This window comes from Rana temporaria, chromosome 3 (genome assembly GCF_905171775.1).
Source record: "Rana temporaria chromosome 3, aRanTem1.1, whole genome shotgun sequence".
Lineage (NCBI taxonomy): Eukaryota > Metazoa > Chordata > Amphibia > Anura > Ranidae > Rana > Rana temporaria.
This window is the reverse complement of record NC_053491.1, coordinates 465,088,334-465,108,574: the sequence shown is the minus strand read 5'-3', so window position 1 is coordinate 465,108,574 and position 20,241 is coordinate 465,088,334. Positions and strand designations below refer to the sequence as shown.

General features: G+C 47.4%; 1 protein-coding gene across 1 annotated transcript in view; it reads right to left on the bottom strand.

Moving 5' to 3' along the window:
• The window catches only part of LOC120930622 (tumor necrosis factor ligand superfamily member 12-like), a 103,227-nt gene that overhangs the window by 66,780 nt on the left and 16,206 nt on the right, over positions 1-20,241 (bottom strand). Inside the window, exons 3-7 of the mRNA XM_040341798.1 lie at positions 20,108-20,189; positions 15,671-15,730; positions 8,291-8,326; positions 8,092-8,216; positions 4,698-4,940 (exon numbers count right to left, since the gene is read on the bottom strand). Of these exons, the coding sequence (XP_040197732.1) occupies positions 4,698-4,940; positions 8,092-8,216; positions 8,291-8,326; positions 15,671-15,730; positions 20,108-20,189 (546 nt within the window). The remainder of the gene's footprint in view (positions 1-4,697; positions 4,941-8,091; positions 8,217-8,290; positions 8,327-15,670; positions 15,731-20,107; positions 20,190-20,241) is intronic.

The following is a 20,241-nucleotide window of genomic DNA, read 5'->3' as shown; positions in this document are numbered from 1 at the left end:
GGGGTGGGAGTCATTGGAACTGTAGCTAACATTGTGGGCTATGGATTCGGCATTTGCTGTTGAGTCTGACATGCCGCACTTGAGTAAGTCAAGTCCTTCAGGTCCTTAATGGAGTAGTAAAGAAAAGGGTAAGTATATGGGGTGAGGTGGGAGTCATTGGAGTGGTAGCTAACACTGTGGGATATGGACTCTGCCTGTGACAATGCTGGTTAGCCTGGAACTGTCACACTTGAGTAAGTCACATTCTTCAACTCCTTAACAGAGTGATAAAGGAGCAAAGAAAAAGGTAAAATATATGCTGGGGAGGAAGGTATTGGAGTTGTAGATAATACTGTGGGCTATGGACTCTGCATGGGACAATGCTGGCTAGCCTGGGACTGTCACACTTGAGTAAGCCAAGTCCTTCAGCTCCTTAATGGAGTGGGGTAGGGTGGGGTGGGAGTCTTTGGAGTTGTACCTAACACTTTGGGCTATGGTCTCTGCATGTGACAATGCTGGTTATTCCAACACGGTCACACTTTAAATCATGTCCTTCAGCTCTGTAACAGAGCAGTGGAGGAGCAAAGAAAAAGGTAAGTATATGCTGGGGTGGGAGTCGTTGGAACTGTAGCTAAGATTGTGGGCAATGGACTCTGCATGTGACCATGCTGGTTGGCCCAGCGCTATCACAGTTGAGTAAGTCATGTCCTTCAGCTCGTTAATGGAGTAGCAGAGGAGCAAAGAAAATGGTAAGTATATGGGGTGGGGTGGGTTGTCATTAGAGTTGTACCTAACACTTTGGGCTATGGACTCTGCATGTGACAATGCTGGTTATTCCAACGCTGTCAGGCTCCATACACACGACCGGTTTTCTCGGCAGAATTTAGCAAGAAACTCGATGGGAGACGTATTCTGCCGAGAAAACCGGTCGTGTGTACACTTTTTCGCCGAGAAACTCGTCGAGCCAAAAAGAGAGCATGTTCTCTATTTCCTCATTGGGCAATGGGAACATTTGGCTCGACTAGTTTTTTGACAGCCGAACAAGGAACTCGACGGGGAAAACGATGTGTTTTGCCCGTCGAGTTTCTCGGCCGTGTGTACGGGGCCTCACAGTTGAGCAAGTCCTGTCTTTCAGCTCCTTTTTGAAACAGCAGAGGAGTAAAGAACAAGGTAAGTATATACTGGGGTGGGAGTCGTTGGAACTGTAACTAACATTGTGGACTATGGACTATGCATGTGACAATGCTGATTGACCCAGCACAATCACACTTGAGTAAGTCATGTCCTTCAGCTCCTTAATGGAGCAGTGAAGGTGCAAAGAAAAAGGCAAGTAAATGGGTATAGGTGCAAAGAACAAGGTAAGTATATGCTGGGGGTGGGAGTCATTGGAACTGTAGCTAACATTGTGGGCTATGGACTCTGCATGTGACCATGCTGGTTGGCCCAGCGCTATTACAGTTGAGAAATGCCTTGTACACAAGATCGGAATTTCTGATGGAAAAAGTAAGACGGAATTTTTTCATCGGACATTCCGACCGTGTGTGTGCCCCATTGGACTATTTTCCGTCGGAATTTTGAAAGAGAACATGTTCATGTCTATCGGAAATTCCATTCGTCTGTAGGGAACTCCGACAGAGAAAAAAACATGCATGCTCAGAATCAAGCTGACGCATGTTCGGAAGCAGTGAACTTAATTTTTCTCGGCTCGACGTAGTGTTGTACGTCACTGCATTCTTGACGGTTGGAATTTGGTGTGATAGTGTGTATGCAAGACAACTTGAACGGAATTGCTTCTGAAGTTTATCCTAACGGAAAATCCGATCGTGTCATAAGTCATGTCCTTCAGCTCCTTAATGGAGCAGTGAAGGAGCAAAAAAAAGGGCAAGTAAATGGGTATAGGAGTGAAGAACAAGGTAAGTATATGCTGGGGTGGAAGTCGTGGGAACTGTAGCTAACATTGTGGGCTATGGACTCTTCATGTGACAATGCTGGTTGGTCCAGCGCTATCACAGTTGAGTAAGTCATGTCCTTCAGCTCCTTAATGAAACAGCAGAGGAGCAAAGAACAGGTTAAGTATATGCTGGGGTGGGAGTCGTGGGAACTGTAGCTAACATTGTGGGCTATGCTATGGACTATGCAGGTGACAATGCACTATCACACTTGAGTAAGTCGTGTCCTTCTCCTTCAGCTACTTAATGGAGCAGTGAAGGAGCAAAGAAAAGGGCATGTATCACAGTTGAGTAAGTCATGTCCTTCAGCTCCTTAATGGAACAGCAGAGCATAGAAAAGGGCAAGTAAATGAGTATAGGGCAGTGATGGCGAACCTTGGCACCCCAGATGTTTTAGAACTACATTTCCCATGATGCTCAACTACACTGCAGAGTGCATGCGCATTATGGGAAATGTAGTTCCAAAACATCTGGGGTGCCAAGGTTCGCCATCAGTGGTATAGAGTAAAGAACAAGGTAAGTATATGGTGGGAGTCGTTGGCATTGTAGATAACATTGTGGGCTATTGACTATGCATGTGACCATGCTGGTTGACCCAGCGCTATCACACTTGAGTAAGCCATGTCCTTCATCTCCTTAATAGAGCAGTGAAGGAGCAAAGAAAAAGGCAAGTAAATGGGTATAGGAGCGAAGAACAAGGTAAGTAAATGGGTATAGGAGAAGAGGACAAGGTAAGTACATGCTGTGGTGTGAGTCATTGGAGTTGTAGCCATCACTGTGGGTGGTATGGACTCCACATGTGACAATGCTGATCACACTTGAATAAGTCACATCCTTCAGCTCCTTAACAGAGCAGCATGGGAGTAAAGAAAAAGGAAGTATATGCTGGCATGGGGGATTAAACCAAACCTGTTGCTTTGGCGTGAATGGACAAATCTCAGGTTTGCGTTAAGGCTAAAAGTTTGTTTTCTATCTATTAGTGCTGTTTTTAATTTTTTTTTTTTTTTTTTAATACAAGCCTCCTCACCTATAAGGTACTGGCCTCAAACATTGCTGGTCTTGCCACAGGCAATAACACAATGTAACATAGCAACAATGGAGGAGTAGGAAGCTGCAGCAAGATATTAGTGCCAGGTGAGCCACTCAGAGGTCAGCATCTTTCATTGAGCAAAAATATACTAAGGCCCGGATTCACAAAGCACTTGCGCCAACGTATCTCGAGATACGCTGCGTAAGTGCAAATATGCGCCTTCGTATCTGTGCGCCGTGCCCACAAAACTAAGATACGCCTGAAAATAGGCTTCATCTGACCGACGTAACTTGCCTACGCCGGCGTAGAGCGGGCGCATTTTTACACTGGACGTATTTGGCGCTCCCATTGGTTTTCTATTCGCATATGCAAATGAGGGAGATACGCCGATTCACGAACGTCTGTCCGTCCGACGCAGTGCGCGTAAAGTCATACGTCCGGCGTAAAGTTATGCCCCATAAAGGAGGTGTAACTCAGCAACATCCATGCAAAGGTCTGCACCAGGGAACACAAGCCGACGTATTTTACGTAGGACGTGAATATGACTAGGCGTAGGTTATGTTCACGCCGTAGGCAGTGATCCGACGTATCTTAGGCAGTTGTTCCAACGTATTTGTGAGCATGCGCACTGGGATGCGTCCACGGGACGGCGCATGCACAGTTGGAGATTCGTATCTGTGTGGCGCTCGGCCCATCATTTGCATGGGGTCATGCCTCATTAGCATGGCTCACGCCCACTTCCACTTACGCCGACTTAAGCCGAGGAAACCCAGCGCAGATTTGGGAGGAAGTGCTTTGTGAATCCAGTGCTTGCCTCTCTGCGCTGCGTCGGCGTAGCGTAAAGGAGATACGCTACGGCGGCATAAATATGCGCCAGTGTCTGTGAATCCCGGCCTAAATGTTTAAAGCACCAGAAGGTAAAACCATGCCCTATGTCTGCCAAGATTAAATTCCGACATTTGCTGTCAGATAAATACAATCAGCCTGTCACCAATGACACCTTCAGATCCGTTTTTTGCGTCGCTCAATCCAGCTCTCTTCCTCCTCTATCATTTCAGGCTCTCCTTCAATGAATGTACACAGGGGATGATGATAATGGAATATAAAGGAGAATCTCCCGTAACATAGGTTTGTACAGTTAGGAAAATATTAGTAAATCGATATATAGATGAAATGGAGGACTTGTCTGGAGCTTATGTGTGTGCTACGACCTAAAATTCATTATTTCACATTGTGCGCAGATTAGTTTCCATCACGGACTTTAGAAATCAGATGTGTTTCTGTTCAGTTTTTTTTTTTTTTTTGGCGTGGCTGATGATTTGCTGACTCCGTATTTTCCAAATGTGTTTGTTTCTTTTACCAGCAGTATAAAGTTGATCCTTTGTTGATTTTGGCCTTGCAGCACATTCTATTTTTCATCAGCTTCCCCAGTGCTGTGCAACGTGAAATGTTTCTCTTGGATCGGCAATGATTTGTCTGCGGTGCGGTTTCCCTGTTTACACATCCATGGTGCTCACCGCGCCGCGATAAGCTATCCATTATCACCACTGTGCATCAAGTTTTTTTTAATTGTCTTCTATTGGCGGTGTGCATTCTGGATCCTGAAGAATTAAGATTCAGTGTTGGAAATGACCTTTGGTACTTGAAGTGCAGATTTGGGTTAGTTGACTTCAAAAAACTAAAATAGATTTGTGTTTCTCTCCTTTCCTTTCCCTGTAAAGGTTTAGGTCTCAGTGCACTTGGAAGAGTCCAAAGTAGGTGAGGTAGGGCTCAACTTTGACCACGGCTCTCGGGAGGGTGCGGATGCGGAGGAGGGAGCCGGGGGTGACGATGACAAGCCCAGAGACACTGCAGGTCTTCCTTTTGGGGTCGCCGATGCTGGCCACTGTAGCAGAGAATTCTTGAAGGCAGCGGAATATCAGGTTACTGTCTAGGATCAGGTCCAGCTTAATGTAGCTGCTGCGATCCTCGTTGAAATGGACCTGCAAAGAAAGACATTATTATTATTATTAGGGTTGCACCGATACTAGTAACGGTGCCGATACCAGTGGCGTCACTAGGGTTGGTGTCACCCGGTGCGGTAAAACATGGTGTCACCCCCCCCCCTCTGTCTAGGCTGCCCAGCACCAAGCAGGCAGCGCACGGGCACGGGGCGCACCCCAAACAAGCCCCTGTAAATGATAGTATAGGGCAGTATAGTGGCAGGTTAGGGTAGTATAGAGTGGTATAGTGGCAGGTTGGTGTAGTGGGGTGGTATAGGACAGGTTAAGGTGGTATAGGGCATGTTGGGGGTGATATAGGGTAGTTCGGGGTGGTATAGGGCAAGTTAGGGTTGCATAGGGCAGATTGGGGTGATATAGGGCAAGTTAGGGTGGTACAGGGCATGTTGGGGTGGTATAGTGCAAGTTAGGGTGGCATAGGGCAAGTTGGAATGGCATGGGAAAGGTTGGAGTGGTACAGGGCAAGTTAGGGTGGCATTGGGCAGGTTGGGGTGGTATAGGGCAAGTTATGGTGGCATAGGGCAGATTGGGGTGGTACAGGGCAAGCTAGGGTGGCACAGGGCAAGTTGGGGTGGCATGGGAAAGTTTGGGGTGGTACAGGGCAGGCTGTGGTGGCACAGGGCAGGCTGGGTGGTACAGGGCAGGCTGGGGTGGTACAGGGCTGTTTGGGGGGGTACATGGCAGGCTGGGGTGGTATAGGGCTGTTTGGGGTGGTACAGGGCAGGCTGGGTGATACAGGGCAGGCTGGGGTGGTACAGGGCAGGCTGGGGTGGCACAGAGCAGGCTGGGGTGGCACAGAGCAGGCTGGGATTGCACAGGGCAGGCTGGGCATGTCAGCTAAAAAAAAAACGGGATGGTGTCACCCCTCTAGCGGGTGTCACCTGGTGCGGACCGCACCCCCCGCACCCCCCTAGCAACGCCTCTGGCCGATACCAAGCATTTTCACGAGTATCGGTACTCGTGCAAATGCTCCAATGCCTGATCCGATACCTGTTGTATCAGACCAGGCGCCCTCAAGCTCAGCAGGGGGGCTGGGCAGCCTCACATGTGATCACAGGTGTGGCGGTAGGGGCAGTTACAAGCGCCGATTTTCCTGCATAGATTTTTTGACAGCTGCTTCTCCTCATCTCCCTCCAGTGCTTTTAACAGCCCCCCACCGCCACATAGACCAACCTGGCTGTCCTCCTGTGTCCTCTTCTGGCTCCTCCACCCTCTCTATGGGTCCCCAGATCCTCCTCCCTCTCTCTATATCCCTGTCTCCCGGGTCCTCCTCTGGTCCCCCCCTCGTCCTGGATCTGTCAGGATTAAGAGCGTAGTAAGGAGCCAGTAAATATGTAATTTACCGTCTCTATACTTTTCTGAATGCACTGACTCTGTGGATTCTTATAATAAATATGTTTCCTTATTGGAGTTTCAAAAAGGTACATACATGTTATATCCAAAACAGTAGTTTATGAATGGAGAGGAGCCTCTGTCTCCTCTCCATTCATTTTCAGTGCGGCTGAGGCTGCAGAGAAAGGGACTGGGGAATCTGTGTCCTCACTCCATTTCTCTGTCTCAAAGGGGAGATGTCGGGGTCTGTTTAGACCTCTGATATCTCAGCAAAGCCCCCCCAACAGGGCTGATAAAATTAATAAATAAATAATAATAAATAAATAAATACTGTAATTAAAGTTTAAATTGTAGAAATAATAAAAAAAAAAGCAAAAAAAAAAAAAAACACTGAGATCAACTGAGCTGGACAGCTTAAAGCGGGAGTTCACCCGAAAAAAAATGTTTAACCTTAGATTGATGCTCATTTTGTCAAGGGGAATCAGCTAGTTTTTTTTAAATCGAAGCTGTACTTACCGTTTAAGAGAACGATCTTCTCCGCCGATTCCGGGTATGGGTCTTCGGGACTGGGCGTTCCTATTTGATTGACAGTCTTCTGACAGACTTCCAACGGTCGCATCCATCGCGTCACGAGTAGCCGAAAGAAGCCGAACATCGGTGCGGCTCTATACGGCGCCTGCACACCGACGTTCGGCTACTTTCGGAAAATCGTGACGCGATGGATGCGACCGTCGGAAGCCTGTCGGAAGACTGTCAATCAAAATAGGAACGCCCAGTCCCGCAGCCCATACCCAGGAGCGGCGGAGAAGATCGCTCTCTAAAACGGTAAGTACTGCTTCGATTTTAAAAAAACTAGCCGATTCCCCTTGACAAAATGAGCATCAATCTAAGGTTAAAAATTTACTTTTCGGGTGAACCTCCACTTTAAAGAGGAAGTAAACCCTCTAGAAATTTTCCAAAAAAAAATAAAAAATCCTGCAAGAGAAAGGCATAATGTGCTAGTATTTCTAGAGGGTTTACTTCCTCTTTAAGCCGTCCAGCTCAGTTGATCTCTGCCTTCACCTTGGTCAACATCACAGAGACTTCTGCGTTCCTGTTGAAGACTTGCTTGGCTGACGTTCCTTCTGGCTCCAGATCCTGCTTGCTGTTCTACTACGTATATCTCTGGCTCTCTGACATTTGGCTTGGCTGACTATTGGATCAATTTCCTGAACTCTTGCTATGTTTTGACTACGCTTACTCTGTTTATCATTTTATTATTATTAAACAAGTGTGATTTAACTGTACTTCTGTCTCGGTCTGATTCATGCTTTCTGACAGTAGCAGGTACCACCTGCGTCCTAGTAAATAGGGTAGATTTGTTCTATGTGCTGTCCAATGTATCCATGTAACGCTAGCACAAACAGTACATGCGACCCATGTACAGGCAATATATTACAATGAATTTTGCTGCCTGTAAAATCATACATCATGTGCCCTTAAGAGTAAGTTCTAAACCCTGACTACTCTATACAAGCCAAAAATGAGTAAGGACGAGGGCCGAAACGCGTAGGTGTTCCAATCTTTATTAAACCTTTGGCAAATAAAGATTATCGCATATGCATGATTTACGTTGCCAGCTACATATCCTTGCTATTGTTACAGATTGAGTAAATGGAACTGAAATCTCACCACCTTTGCAGAAATCCCATGGAGCTTTGCCTTCTTTTTGCTAACCCAAAAAGATGTTTTGGCTTTAGATACACTTTAACGTTAGGTTTTAGGGGTTCTGTGCTTTAAGAGTTAATTGTCAAAGACTAACCTGGCAATATAGGTAATATAGTCCTTTATGAGTCACTGTAAAATCCCCATTCCTCTCGTCGTATTTCAGCGGGCTGGTGGAATTTCGCTGGACCTCGGACCAGTACAGGATGTTACCATCGCTATCTGCAACACAGTAAATGTTGTGGGTGTGTGCTGGACATAAAGATAGCTGGACAGCTTATCTGTGGGCTACTTACCTGCATTCATCTGTGTTCCTCCCTGTGATGGTTTCACTGTAGACACAAAAGAAGAGAGAAATAGGTTTATTGTAGCGTTATGGACAGATGTACAAAGTTGAAAGGGGCAACTTGAAGCTCAACTAAACTTCCACTAAATAAAATCCAGGTGTGCTTACTCTTAGGCCTTGTACACACGGGCAAACATGTACGATGAAACCGTTCCGCCGGACCGTTTTCACCGTACATGTCTGCCCGGGGATTTCTGTACGATGGCTGTACTAACCATCGTACAGAAATCCGCGCGTAAACAATATGCGGGGCGTGTCCGCGGTGTCGCCGCAACGATGACGCGGTGTCGCCGCGACAATGACGCAGCGACGTGGGCGGGCCTGCCAGTTAAATGCTTCCACGCATGCGTCGAAGTCATTCGACGCATGCGAGGGATGGCGGGCGCTCGGACATGTACGTTAGGTCTGTACAGACGACCGAACATGTCCGAGCAGGCAGGATACCAGCGGACTGTTTTAAAACAAGTCCACGAATATTTGTCCGCTGGGAAAAGGCCCGGCGGGCAAATGTTTGCTGGAATCCTGCACGCTCGGGCCAACACACGACCGAACATGTCTGCTGAAACTGGCCCGCAGACCAGTTTCAGCAGACATGTTTGGTCATGTGTACGGGGCCTAACACTCAATTTTCTTTAGAAAGCAGCCACTGCCTGAGTAGAAAAGACTGTTCCCTACCAGCATGTTGCAGAGAAGGACCATTGCTCTTGTGGAAGCAATGATCTCTGTGATACATTTGCCTATATGTCTCAGTGTACTGCTCCCTGCTAGCCATATGGGTTAGAGGTAGAAAGGAATTTCATGTGTGATTCATTGCTCTGACAGGTTATTGACGTGCTAATGTCCCCTCACTATTCTAAAGGTTAATTGATCTATTGTGTTGTGTAAAGAAGATCTGTGTTTACCCTTAAAAGATGTGTATTGTATCATCAGGCTAAATGATTAGAGAAGTAGTATGTTAATTATTCTGATTGCTTCAGTGTAGTAATTAACTCCAGTGATGTCTTTATCTAAAGAAACGTGTCTGCATGGTCGGCTCCGACTTGTCTCCTATAATCTGTATGGGAAACCCCACTGTGTGAGGGGGGCGTTCCTAACAGGCTGTAACCACATATAAGCTGAGTTTTTGTGTCAATAAAGTGTCTTGGTTCCAGCATCCAGTCTTGACTCATGTGTGGGGGAATCCTGTGATGTTCTTGTATGGAGAGGAGGGAATGCTTGACGGGGATATCATACCGATACCGTCACAAATTGGTTGGCAGCAGCGGGATCTTCCCTTCTACTCTCCTTCACACCCGGATTCCAAGCAGACACTGGAAGAACTACTGGAAGGATTGCTAGCAACAAAACCAAGCGGGTCATCATAGCGGAATCAATGGAGATAGACCAGGAGGACGGGATTGCAGCAACGCCAGCAGTACAAGAGATGGAGACACCAGTGATTCAGGAGGAGGAATCGCCAGCCAACAAGCTAATGAGAGAGAAGCTAGCGTGGTTCGGCCCGAACCCAACGCCGGATGTGGTGCTGAAAGTGATGGACCTGTTAGCGGAGGAGGCTAAACAAATAAGGGACGCAGAACTACAGAAGGCTAAACAAATAAGAGACGCAGAACTACAGAAGGCTAAACAAATAAGGGACGCAGAACTACAGAAGGATAAACAAATAAGGGACGCAGAACTACAGTTAAAACTGGCAGCAGTCCAACAAGCAGCCGCACCTTCTCCGAACAGTGAGTACAGCACAGCAGACGCAAGGAAGATTCCGTTTAGCGCTTTTAAAGATTTTGATGAAAAGGACTGTGAGATTGATAACTACCTGGCGGATTTTGAGCGACAATGTAACCTGCACCGAATAGCTAGAAGAGAGTGGGTTGCAATATTGTCAGGCAAACTGTCAGGCAAAGCTTCTGATGCTTTCCGGACCGTGCCAGATCAGGATATCCATAGCTACGCCAGGGTTAAAGAAGCGCTCCTGGCTCGTTATGCAGTAACCCCAGAGTCCCACCGACAGAAGTTCAGGGACTCACGCAAAACCACGGAAGACTCTTACGCAGAATGGGCATGCCAGCTGTCCCTGTCGGCCTCTAACTGGGTTAACAGCAGCCAGGCCACCACCGCAGAGGACATTTTGCAACTAATGCTCCTGGAGCAATTTTACAATCACATCCAGACGGATGTCAAAGATTGGGTGAGAGATCGCAGGCCCATGACTCTACCAGAGGCCGCGAAGTTGGCGGATGAATATGCGGATACTCGCAAGACAAACCAGGTCACACCACGGGTACAACCTCCACGACCAACGGCGCCCTCACACCCACCAGCCGCTAGATACCAACCTCCTAACAGACCGGTGACATCTAGCCCTCGCTATCCACGCCAGGAGGACAACGAACAACGCTGCTTCCGGTGCAAACAGTTGGGTCACTTCAAGCAGAATTGCCCCATGAATGACAACACCAGGTCAAATTGGTCTCAACCTGGGTACCGCCCACCAGCAGCAGCCCATTGTGTAGACTCGGCTTGGGATCCCCAGGAGCGGGGTCGGGAAGAACCATTGGGCACCCCTTACGAAGCCCTCATGGTACAATCTGCTATTACGGACAACAGGGAACCCCATTGTCAGCTGGTCATGGGCTCCAGCCCTGAGCCGGAGGGGCCCTGGAGGGAGCTGGGCAGAAAGAGGCACCGCCGGCCACCCTTCAAGAAGAAGAGGTCCTGGAAGTCATATAACCAGCGGACCTGGGAGGAGAAGAAGCGACTGGAGAGGGAGTCGCAGCGGGCGTCCCAGATGCGGGCCGAGATGTTCGCCAAGGGCCCACCGGTGGCCCCTTACACCACCACCCAGTTCCTGATGATGAAGGACCACGTGGAGAGCCTGCAGGACATGAGCAAGCAGGATCTGATCCGTGAGTACATAGAGCTGGAGGAGTGCATAAGCCGCATGGAGGAGGAGAACAACCACCTGAGGTCACAGCAGGCTGACCCCCCCAGGCTCCATGAACTGGAGATGGAGCTGGAGAAGCTCCAAGAGGAGAACCGGCGGCTGCGGAGGGAGCAGGGGGTGGCTGACCTTATGGGGCTCTGAGTCACCTCCCCCCCCCCCCCCCCGGACTCTGAGCACCAGTGCTACAGCAGTTCAACAAATATAACTTTTCCTTTTTATGAATCTCCTGTGATTGTCACTTCAGAGCCATAACCTGCCCCCTCCCATAGTGGGACACCTAGACGGCGGCGCACAGACCCATTCGCTGGCTTCACACTGACTCTGCAGATCGCACAAAGACTTGGGGACTGACCGGCGTGTGATCTGACGACCCGGTGACATACCTGAGTCTGAAGCAGTTGCCAAGGGAGGTCAGTCATGCCAAACGGAGTTAACCTCGGACTAAAAGCTCTGAACCCGTCAACCCTACTGGACCAGGGAAGGTCCAACCGGGTTTGCCGGAGCAGGGAGCAAAAGGGGGGCCATTGTGATACATTTGCCTATATGTCTCAGTGTACTGCTCCCTGCTAGCCATATGGGTTAGAGGTAGAAAGGAATTTCATGTGTGATTCATTGCTCTGACAGGTTATTGACGTGCTAATGTCCCCTCACTATTCTAAAGGTTAATTGATCTATTGTGTTGTGTAAAGAAGATCTGTGTTTACCCTTAAAAGATGTGTATTGTATCATCAGGCTAAATGATTAGAGAAGTAGTATGTTAATTATTCTGATTGCTTCAGTGTAGTAATTAACTCCAGTGATGTCTTTATCTAAAGAAACGTGTCTGCATGGTCGGCTCCGACTTGTCTCCTATAATCTGTATGGGAAACCCCACTGTGTGAGGGGGGCGTTCCTAACAGGCTGTAACCACATATAAGCTGAGTTTTTGTGTCAATAAAGTGTCTTGGTTCCAGCATCCAGTCTTGACTCATGTGTGGGGGAATCCTGTGATGTTCTTGTATGGAGAGGAGGGAATGCTTGACGGGGATATCATACCGATACCGTCACAATCTCCCTGCCGAAAGAGGTCAGTCAGATGCTTGAGGATTGTTATAACACTACCAGAATCCTGACTGTTCTTCCAGAATCCCCAATCTCTGCGCCCAGCCACTAATCTACATGCAGGGCACCGGACGCATGGATTCCAATGGGAGTTTTTTTTTTTTAAGCATGTGATTAGAGCCTGGGCTCTAATTGGTTTAAAAAAAGGGTGGGCTTGGGGCAGAAAGCACTACACCCCGAGCCCACCCACTTTTATGACAATAGCAAAAGAATATTCGCTATTGTCTTCTTGATTCTCCTCCCGGCCAATCCCAGCTCAGGAAGCGGCTCCTGAGATCCAATTGGCTGTGAGGAGAAGCGATACTATTGGCCGCTGAGTAGGAGGAAGGAGACATATTGGAAGCAGCCATGAAGCCTAGGAAGGAGGAGACGCAGGGTGAAGCTCGGCGCCAGTCTACGACCTAGATGTGGTAAGTGTGTGGCTGGTGACGTGACCGACTGACCGGGAGTGTGGATTGACTAGCCCCCACCAGCCACCACTGCCTGCCAGTATTTTCAATGGTACTTACAGAATCCCCAACTATTCTCTTGTCTTCTGCCTTCTTGATTGCCAATCCGGACTGTCTGACCTAATCTTTGCTTGCCGCCTGCCAAAAACCCTCGTCTGATCTTCACTACCTCTGTTGTCTCAAACCTAGTTTGCCACCTACTTGTTGTCGACCTGGACCATCAGGTCTTCTCTCTGTTGCCTGCTTAGACTTGTGCTTGATCCCGACTACGCTCGGGTCTCCTGTCTCTACCCCATAGTCCTGCAGTACCTGCTACCCACTGGTGTGGCGATCCCAGGGGCCGTGACCTGGTGCCAATTGCAGCAGAGATTTTTTGAGCCCGCGTCACCTGCCAGCGGTATCGTAACAGGAGTACAGAGCAGCCAAAACCTTGCAAGAAGATGTTTACTGTGCTTCATCACTTTATTGGTCAAAATACCATTGTATCCTTAATTCAATCATTGTTTCCTATCTTAAAGCCCCAATGAAGGGGGGAGTTTACGTTGACTTTTTTGTTTTTTGTTTGTTTTTCATCTTTTGGCAAGGCAATTGCTGGGGAAATGTTTTGACACTTTCAGGATCCTTGCTAGTACTTCCAATGGTACCCGCAGAATCCCTGACTATTCTCTTGTCTTCTGCTTTCTTTATTGCTGATCCTGGCTTACTGCCTACCAAGACTCTTCCTTACCCACCAGCTCGCAGACAACCAAATAAACCTACAAAAACATATTTGGGGGGCACACCCTAAAATGCATTTGAAATGGTGCAGCTACAAGACCAACAAACGGTACAAAATTGGTTCAGACGCAGGATCTTTCATTCTATTACTAGGGTAGGACCCACTAATTCCGGGATTCTTTGTGGGCTTAGCACTATATCACCATATAGTGTGACCAAACCCCTGTATTTTTTTGAATATGTTCAGGTGTTTTTAACTATTCCTGCAGGATAAATGTCATTCTTGAATTCTTGTTTTTTTAACCATCAGATAATTTTAAAACAGGTTCTAAGGGGGTTATCCACAAAAGGGATATGCCGTCGTATCCCTGTTTCTATCTATGGAACTGATCCACAGAATCAGTTTACCATAGATAGGCAGAAGATCCGACATGTGTAATTGAATTACACTGTCGGATCTTAAGGATGCAATTCTAGGCCGGCCGCTAGGTGGCGAGGGCATTGCGGCCGGCCTAGAATATGCAAATGAACACTTACGGAGATCCACGAACGTTCCGACGGGCCCGTCGCGCTAAATCTACGTCGTTAACGTCGAGTTACGCCGTGTAAAAATAGGGCTAAGTCCTATTTGACTAAGCCCTATTAAGTATGGCCGTCGTTCCCGCGTCGTTTTGCGTAAGACGTCCGTGAATGGCGCTGGATGCCATTTACGTTAACGTCTAAGCAAATGACGTCGGAGCGACGTCAGTTAGCGCAATGCACGTCGGGTAAGTTACCCGACGGAGCATGCGCAGTACGTCCGGTGCGGGAGCGCGCCTAATTTAAATGGGACTCGCCCCATTAGATTCGGCACGCCTTGCGCCGGACACATTTAAGTTACACCGCCGCAAATTTCAAGGTAAGTGCTTTGTGGATCGGGCACTTAGGTAGAAATTTTGCGGCGGTGTAACTTAAATCGGAAGATTTAAGTTACGCAGGATATTTGTGGATCTGGCCCTAAGTTTTGTCACCGATGGGAAAAAAAACACTGGGGCCCACACACGATCGGTTCGTCCGATGAAAACGGTCCATCGGACCGTTTTCATCAGACGAACCGATCGTTTGTACGCGGCATCATAATTAGTGTCAGTGGCCACCATCAAAACCCACAGTGCCGTTGTCAATGGATGCAATAACCCCAGCATTGGTGTCACTGGACGCATAAAAAACAAAAAATAATAAAAAACCCAAGTCATGGTGTCAGTGGCCACAATAATCCCCAGCCTACCCCCAGATGCTTAGAGGCAACAATTCTCAGCTGACCAATCAGGCAGATGTGATTTATAGTTTATAAAACACAGGGCAGATTAGGTGACACGTGGAGACTATGGGCCAGATTCTTGTAGAATCTGCGGCGGCGTAGCGTAAGCTATTTACACTACGCCGCTGCAAATTACTGGAGCAAGTTCCGTATTCTCCAAGCACTTGCTCCGTAATTTGCGTCGGCGTAGTGTAATTGGCCCGGCGTAAGGCCGCGTAATTCAAAGGGGGCGGCTTGTATTTAAATTAAGCGCGCCCCCACGCTGATCGAACTGCGCATGCGCCGGGCGGAAAAATAGCCCAGTGTGCATGCTCCAGCTCACGACGGAAAACATCAATGACGCCGACGTGAGCGTCATTGACGTAAAGTTGTATTCGCGGACGACTTAGGAAAATGACGTAAACGACGGAAAAACCCGACGCTGACCCAACGCCATACTTAACATGGCATACGACGGACCTTCGTAAACTTGCCCCTCATATAGCAGGGGCAAGTTTACGCTTACGTAAACGTCGTAAAATCACTGCGTCGTCCGCGCGTACGTTCGGGAATTCGCGTAAATAGCTAATTTGCATAGACGACGGGGAAAACGACGTCGGCGACACCTAGCGGCGAAAAAAAAAAAATAACATCTAAGATCTGACAGCGTAAGAGCCTTACGCCTGTCAGATCTAATGGATATCTATGCGTAACTGATTCTATGAATCAGTCGCATAGATACGCCGGGCCAGATTAGGACTTACGACGGCGCAAATGGAGTTGCGCCGTCGTAACGCCTTTGAGAATCTGGCCCAGTTACACCAGGTATGAAGAGCTTGTTACCTTCGTAATGTGCAGCCAAGATGGGAGTTTTATTTCTGTTGTTTCTGTTCTTCTTGTTTGCTGGAAAAGAATGAAAACATGAATTGTAGAATAATGACACATGTTCCACCGATTGAGTGTGTCTCTTACCTGTCAGCGCACTCTCTGTACAGCGCTGTGGTATATGTCAGAGACTTATACATTCATAATAATAATAGTGTGTGACTGTTGAAAAACATTAGAATGTAAGCTCCTCTGGTGAAGAGACTGATGAGACTGGCTTAGTATTCTCTGTACAGCGCTGTGGTATATGTCAGATCCAATTTGCTCCAGCAGGGGAAAAAAATCCTTCCTGATCCCCCAAGAGGCAATCAGATATTCCCCGGAACAATTTTACCTATAAATGTTAGTATCCGGTTATATTATGTGTATTTAGGAAAGAATACAGGCCTCTCTTAAAGCGTTTGTTAAAGTGGAGGTTCACCCGTTTTGGACACTTTGGCTGAAATAATAGTCCCCCCGATGTACATAATGAGTTGGCAGTTTAAAAAAATTCACAAAAATTCCAAACCTTGTTTCTGCCTCCTCGACCAGGCACTTCCTGGTTTTAGCGTTGCGGGAATGGGCGTGTCGCTTTAACCGCATTGAATTATGGGATTGTTGACGTGTGTCTCTTCACGATGACGAGACAACATTGCTTTCAATAGCAGAGAAGAAATCTCGAGAGATTTGAATCGTCACATGACTCTGCACCCGGTCATGTGACGGTCATGTGACCGGGGGTGGATACAATTCGCCCATTTCAACTAAGCATTCACCGCATCCCGGAAGACTACACAGGCTTCAGAGTGCCAGCAGTTAAGATGGCAATATCCATCATGAAATTTTATAAAATATACTTTTGGGGGAAATCGTCCTGCTAGCGGCTGCAATTATGAGACTGGTGAGTACTCTTTTCTTTGTACCATCAGCGTTTCAAAAATGTATTTAAAAAAAAAAACGTTTTCCCGCAGAACTCCCGCTTTAACCTTAAAAAAAAAAAAGGATCCTGTTCCTTTAAAGCATGAATAAGAGCACAGTGCTTGTGCTGTGTAATGTGGCCCCCTGTAACACCTGGAATACCCGGTTGATCCTGCCAGTTTCTGCCCTCCCCTCTGTAAACTGACCATGGTTATTCATGGCTGCTGAGCCCTGACATCGTCGTCAAAGTGCTAGATGCGTTGTTTATTGGCACTTCATATTCTTGCCTTGGATAAAAATAAACCCAGTGAATAAATGTATTTTTTTGTCTTTCACTAAAATATAATAATTTGCTGCATTAAACCTTTTGTATCTGGTTTGTTAAAGGGTTTGAAACACCAAAAAAGGCATCCTGTTCCTTTTTAAAGCATTTTGTACAGCACAGTACTTGTGCTGTGTAATTTGGCCCCCTGTATTATCTAAAAAAAACTGGCTGATCCTGCCTGGTTCTGACCTCCCCCTGTAAACTGACCATCGTGCATCATGGCTGCTGAGCCCTGACATGGTGGTCAGTTCACGTGCCTCTGTCATCCGCAGCTCTGCTCTCTGTTCTCCTCTGTCTCCTCCACCCCCTCCCCTCCCTACCTGTCAGCTAGTCTGTGTGTAAGCCACCCCTCCCCTTGTAGCACCGCTCTGAGCAGTGCATACATTACAGCACACAAGCACTGCCAGGCCCTCTGCTAGTATAATATGTGGTATATACTGAATGCCTTTTTGTAAAATTCTTCTTCTAAATACTTTATTCTCCATGATCACTCCTGATCGCCTCCATATGTGTCACCTCCTAGAGACAAGCTAGGTTCCCCTCCCCCCGCTTACTTTACATTGTTTCTTCCAATTGCTATTTCAGCAACTCTCACACTACCCTATGAGTCCCCTCTAGCTTTCTTCTCTCTTTTCTTCTCTTTCCCCCCATTCTCTCTTTTTTTCCTTCTTCCCCCTTTCTCCCCGCCCTCTCACACCCCTGATTCTTGACCTCCCATTTTTATTTTTATTTTTCTTGTTATTTTTTATTTTTGGTCTTTATTCTTTTTGTCCTATGTGTCATTTTTTCTTTTGATTTTATTGTTTCCTTACTGGACACTCTGGTTGCAATGTTGTCACCTATTAACCACTTAAGCCCCGGACCATATTGCTGCCTAAAGACCCAAGGGGTTTTTACAGTTCGGGACTGTGTCGCTTTAACAGACAATTGCGCGGTCGTGCGACGTGGCTCCCAAACAAAATTGGCGTCCTTTTTTCCCCACAAATAGAGCTTTCTTTTGGTGGTATTTGATCACCTCTGCGGTTTTTATTTTTTGCGCTATAAACAAAAATAGAGCGACAATTTTGAAAAAAATGCAATATTTTTTACTTTTTGCTGTAATAAATATCCCCCAAAAACATATATAAAAACATTTTTTTTCCTCAGTTTAGGCCGATACGTATTCTTCTACATATTTTTAGTAAAAAAAAATCGCAATAAGCGTTTATCGATTGGTTTGCGCAAAATTTATAGCGTTTACAAAATAGGGGATAGTTTTATTGCATTTTTATTAATTTTTTTTTTTTTACTACTAATGGCGGCGATCAGCGATTTTTTTCGTGACTGCGACATTATGGCGGACACTTCGGACAATTTTGACACATTTTTGGGACCATTGTCATTTTCACAGCAAAAAATGCATTTAAATTGCATTCTTTATTGTGAAAATGACAGTTGCAGTTTGGGAGTTAACCACAGGGGGCGCTGTAGGAGTTAGGGTGCACCTAGTATGTGTTTACAACTGTAGGGGGGTGTGGCTGTAGGAATGACGTCATCGATCGTGTCTTCCCTATAAAGGGAATGACGCGATCGATGCGCCGCCATAGTGAAGCACGGGGAAGCCGTGTTTACATACGGCTCTCCCCGTTCTTCAGCTCCGGGGAGCGATCGCGACGGAGCGGCTATAAACAAATAGCCGCGCCGTGGTCCCGGATCGCTCCCCGAGCGGACCCGACCTCCGCATGTAGCGGGGGGGGTCCCGATCGGACCCCCCACCCGCTAATAGGCGAGGACGTACCTGTACGCCCATGTGCCTGTACGTGCCATATTGTGGACGTATATGTACATGCGGGGGTCGGGAACTGGTTAAGAGGCCATTTTGTCCGCTCACAATTTTTTTTACGGGTTCTTGTCATAATTGTTCCTGTTATGTTATACGTTGGTGGAAGTCCTGCTGTGGGCGATAGCCATTGGGCTGACTCTTTACCACTACGTATCTATGACTGTTCCCTGATTGTGACACCTCATGCTGTTCATGTTTAATATGTTAAAATTCCAATAAACATATTTTCAACTCTAAATACTTTATTCTTTCTCACTGATCAGTGGTCATGCGTTGCTCTCTTCCTTCGTGTATGCACTAAAGAGGGAGATCACGTGACTGCCCTGCAGACACTTTAGGGAGATCCCGTCCCTCCCTCCCTAGTACACACATTTGTGGGAGAGAGCAACAGGTGGTCACGTGACCGCTCATCGGGGAGAAGGAATAAGGTATTTAGAAGAAGAATTTTACAAAAAGGCATACGGTATATACTACAGGTTAGACCAGCAGTGGGGCTGGCAGTGCTTGTGTGCACTGCCTTAACAACCCATTTAAAACAATCTACTGAGCTGGCCAGAACCAGCTCTTGAGAGAGTCTATTCCACAAATAAATGTATAATAATAATAGAGGGTGACTGTATTGGGACATTGGAATGAACCCCGCTCAGTGTTCTCTGTACAGCACTGTGGAATATATCAGAGCAATATAAATGCAGTGGTGGCCGCTCTATAAGGGGCGCCAACCCCCCATTCACACGTTCGGCCCCCTAATCTACATGCGGGACACATGGATTCCAATGGGGGGGTTAAGTTCTAGTTGGCTTAAAAAAGTGTGGGCTCGGGACGTAGAGCACTGCGCTCTGAGCCCACCCACTTGTGTGACAATAATATTCGCTATTGTTGAGAAATTCTCCTCCCGGCCAATCAGGAAGCCTCTATTGGCCAGGGAGTCTGAAGACTCCCTGCCCGATCATGTCTCAGGACACACTTCCTGTTCCTGTGTGGCTGGGAGGAGAATGTCTCATTGTGTGCTCGCCGGAGCAGCCTGGGCTCTTCCCCCTGCCTCCATAAGGTAAGGCAGCGTTGTCATGGCACATTCACAGTGTCTCCCCCCACGGGTGATCATTCGTCTTCTGCAGGGGGGATGATTGGTGGGGGTGATCGCCACCGTCTGTCTCCCACGGGGCGAGGAGTGATCTCTGCCGTCCGTCTCCTGCAGGGGGTTGAAGGGGTGTTGTTAGATTGTAACCCCCCCCCCCCCACACAAAATTTTGAGCACCAGCCCCCACTGTAAAAAAGTGTAATAATAATAGTGTGTGACTGTGAGGGACGTTAGAGTGTGAACTCATTGGGTGCAGATCCTAGCGATTACCTGAACGCCGCTGGCGACTCCGTTCCTCTCTCAGTTTCTCGAACAGAAACTGGTGCTTCTCCCACACATTCTTGAAGAAGATCTGTCCAACAAAACAAGACAAGGAAGCGCTGAATCAACATGACATCCAGGGT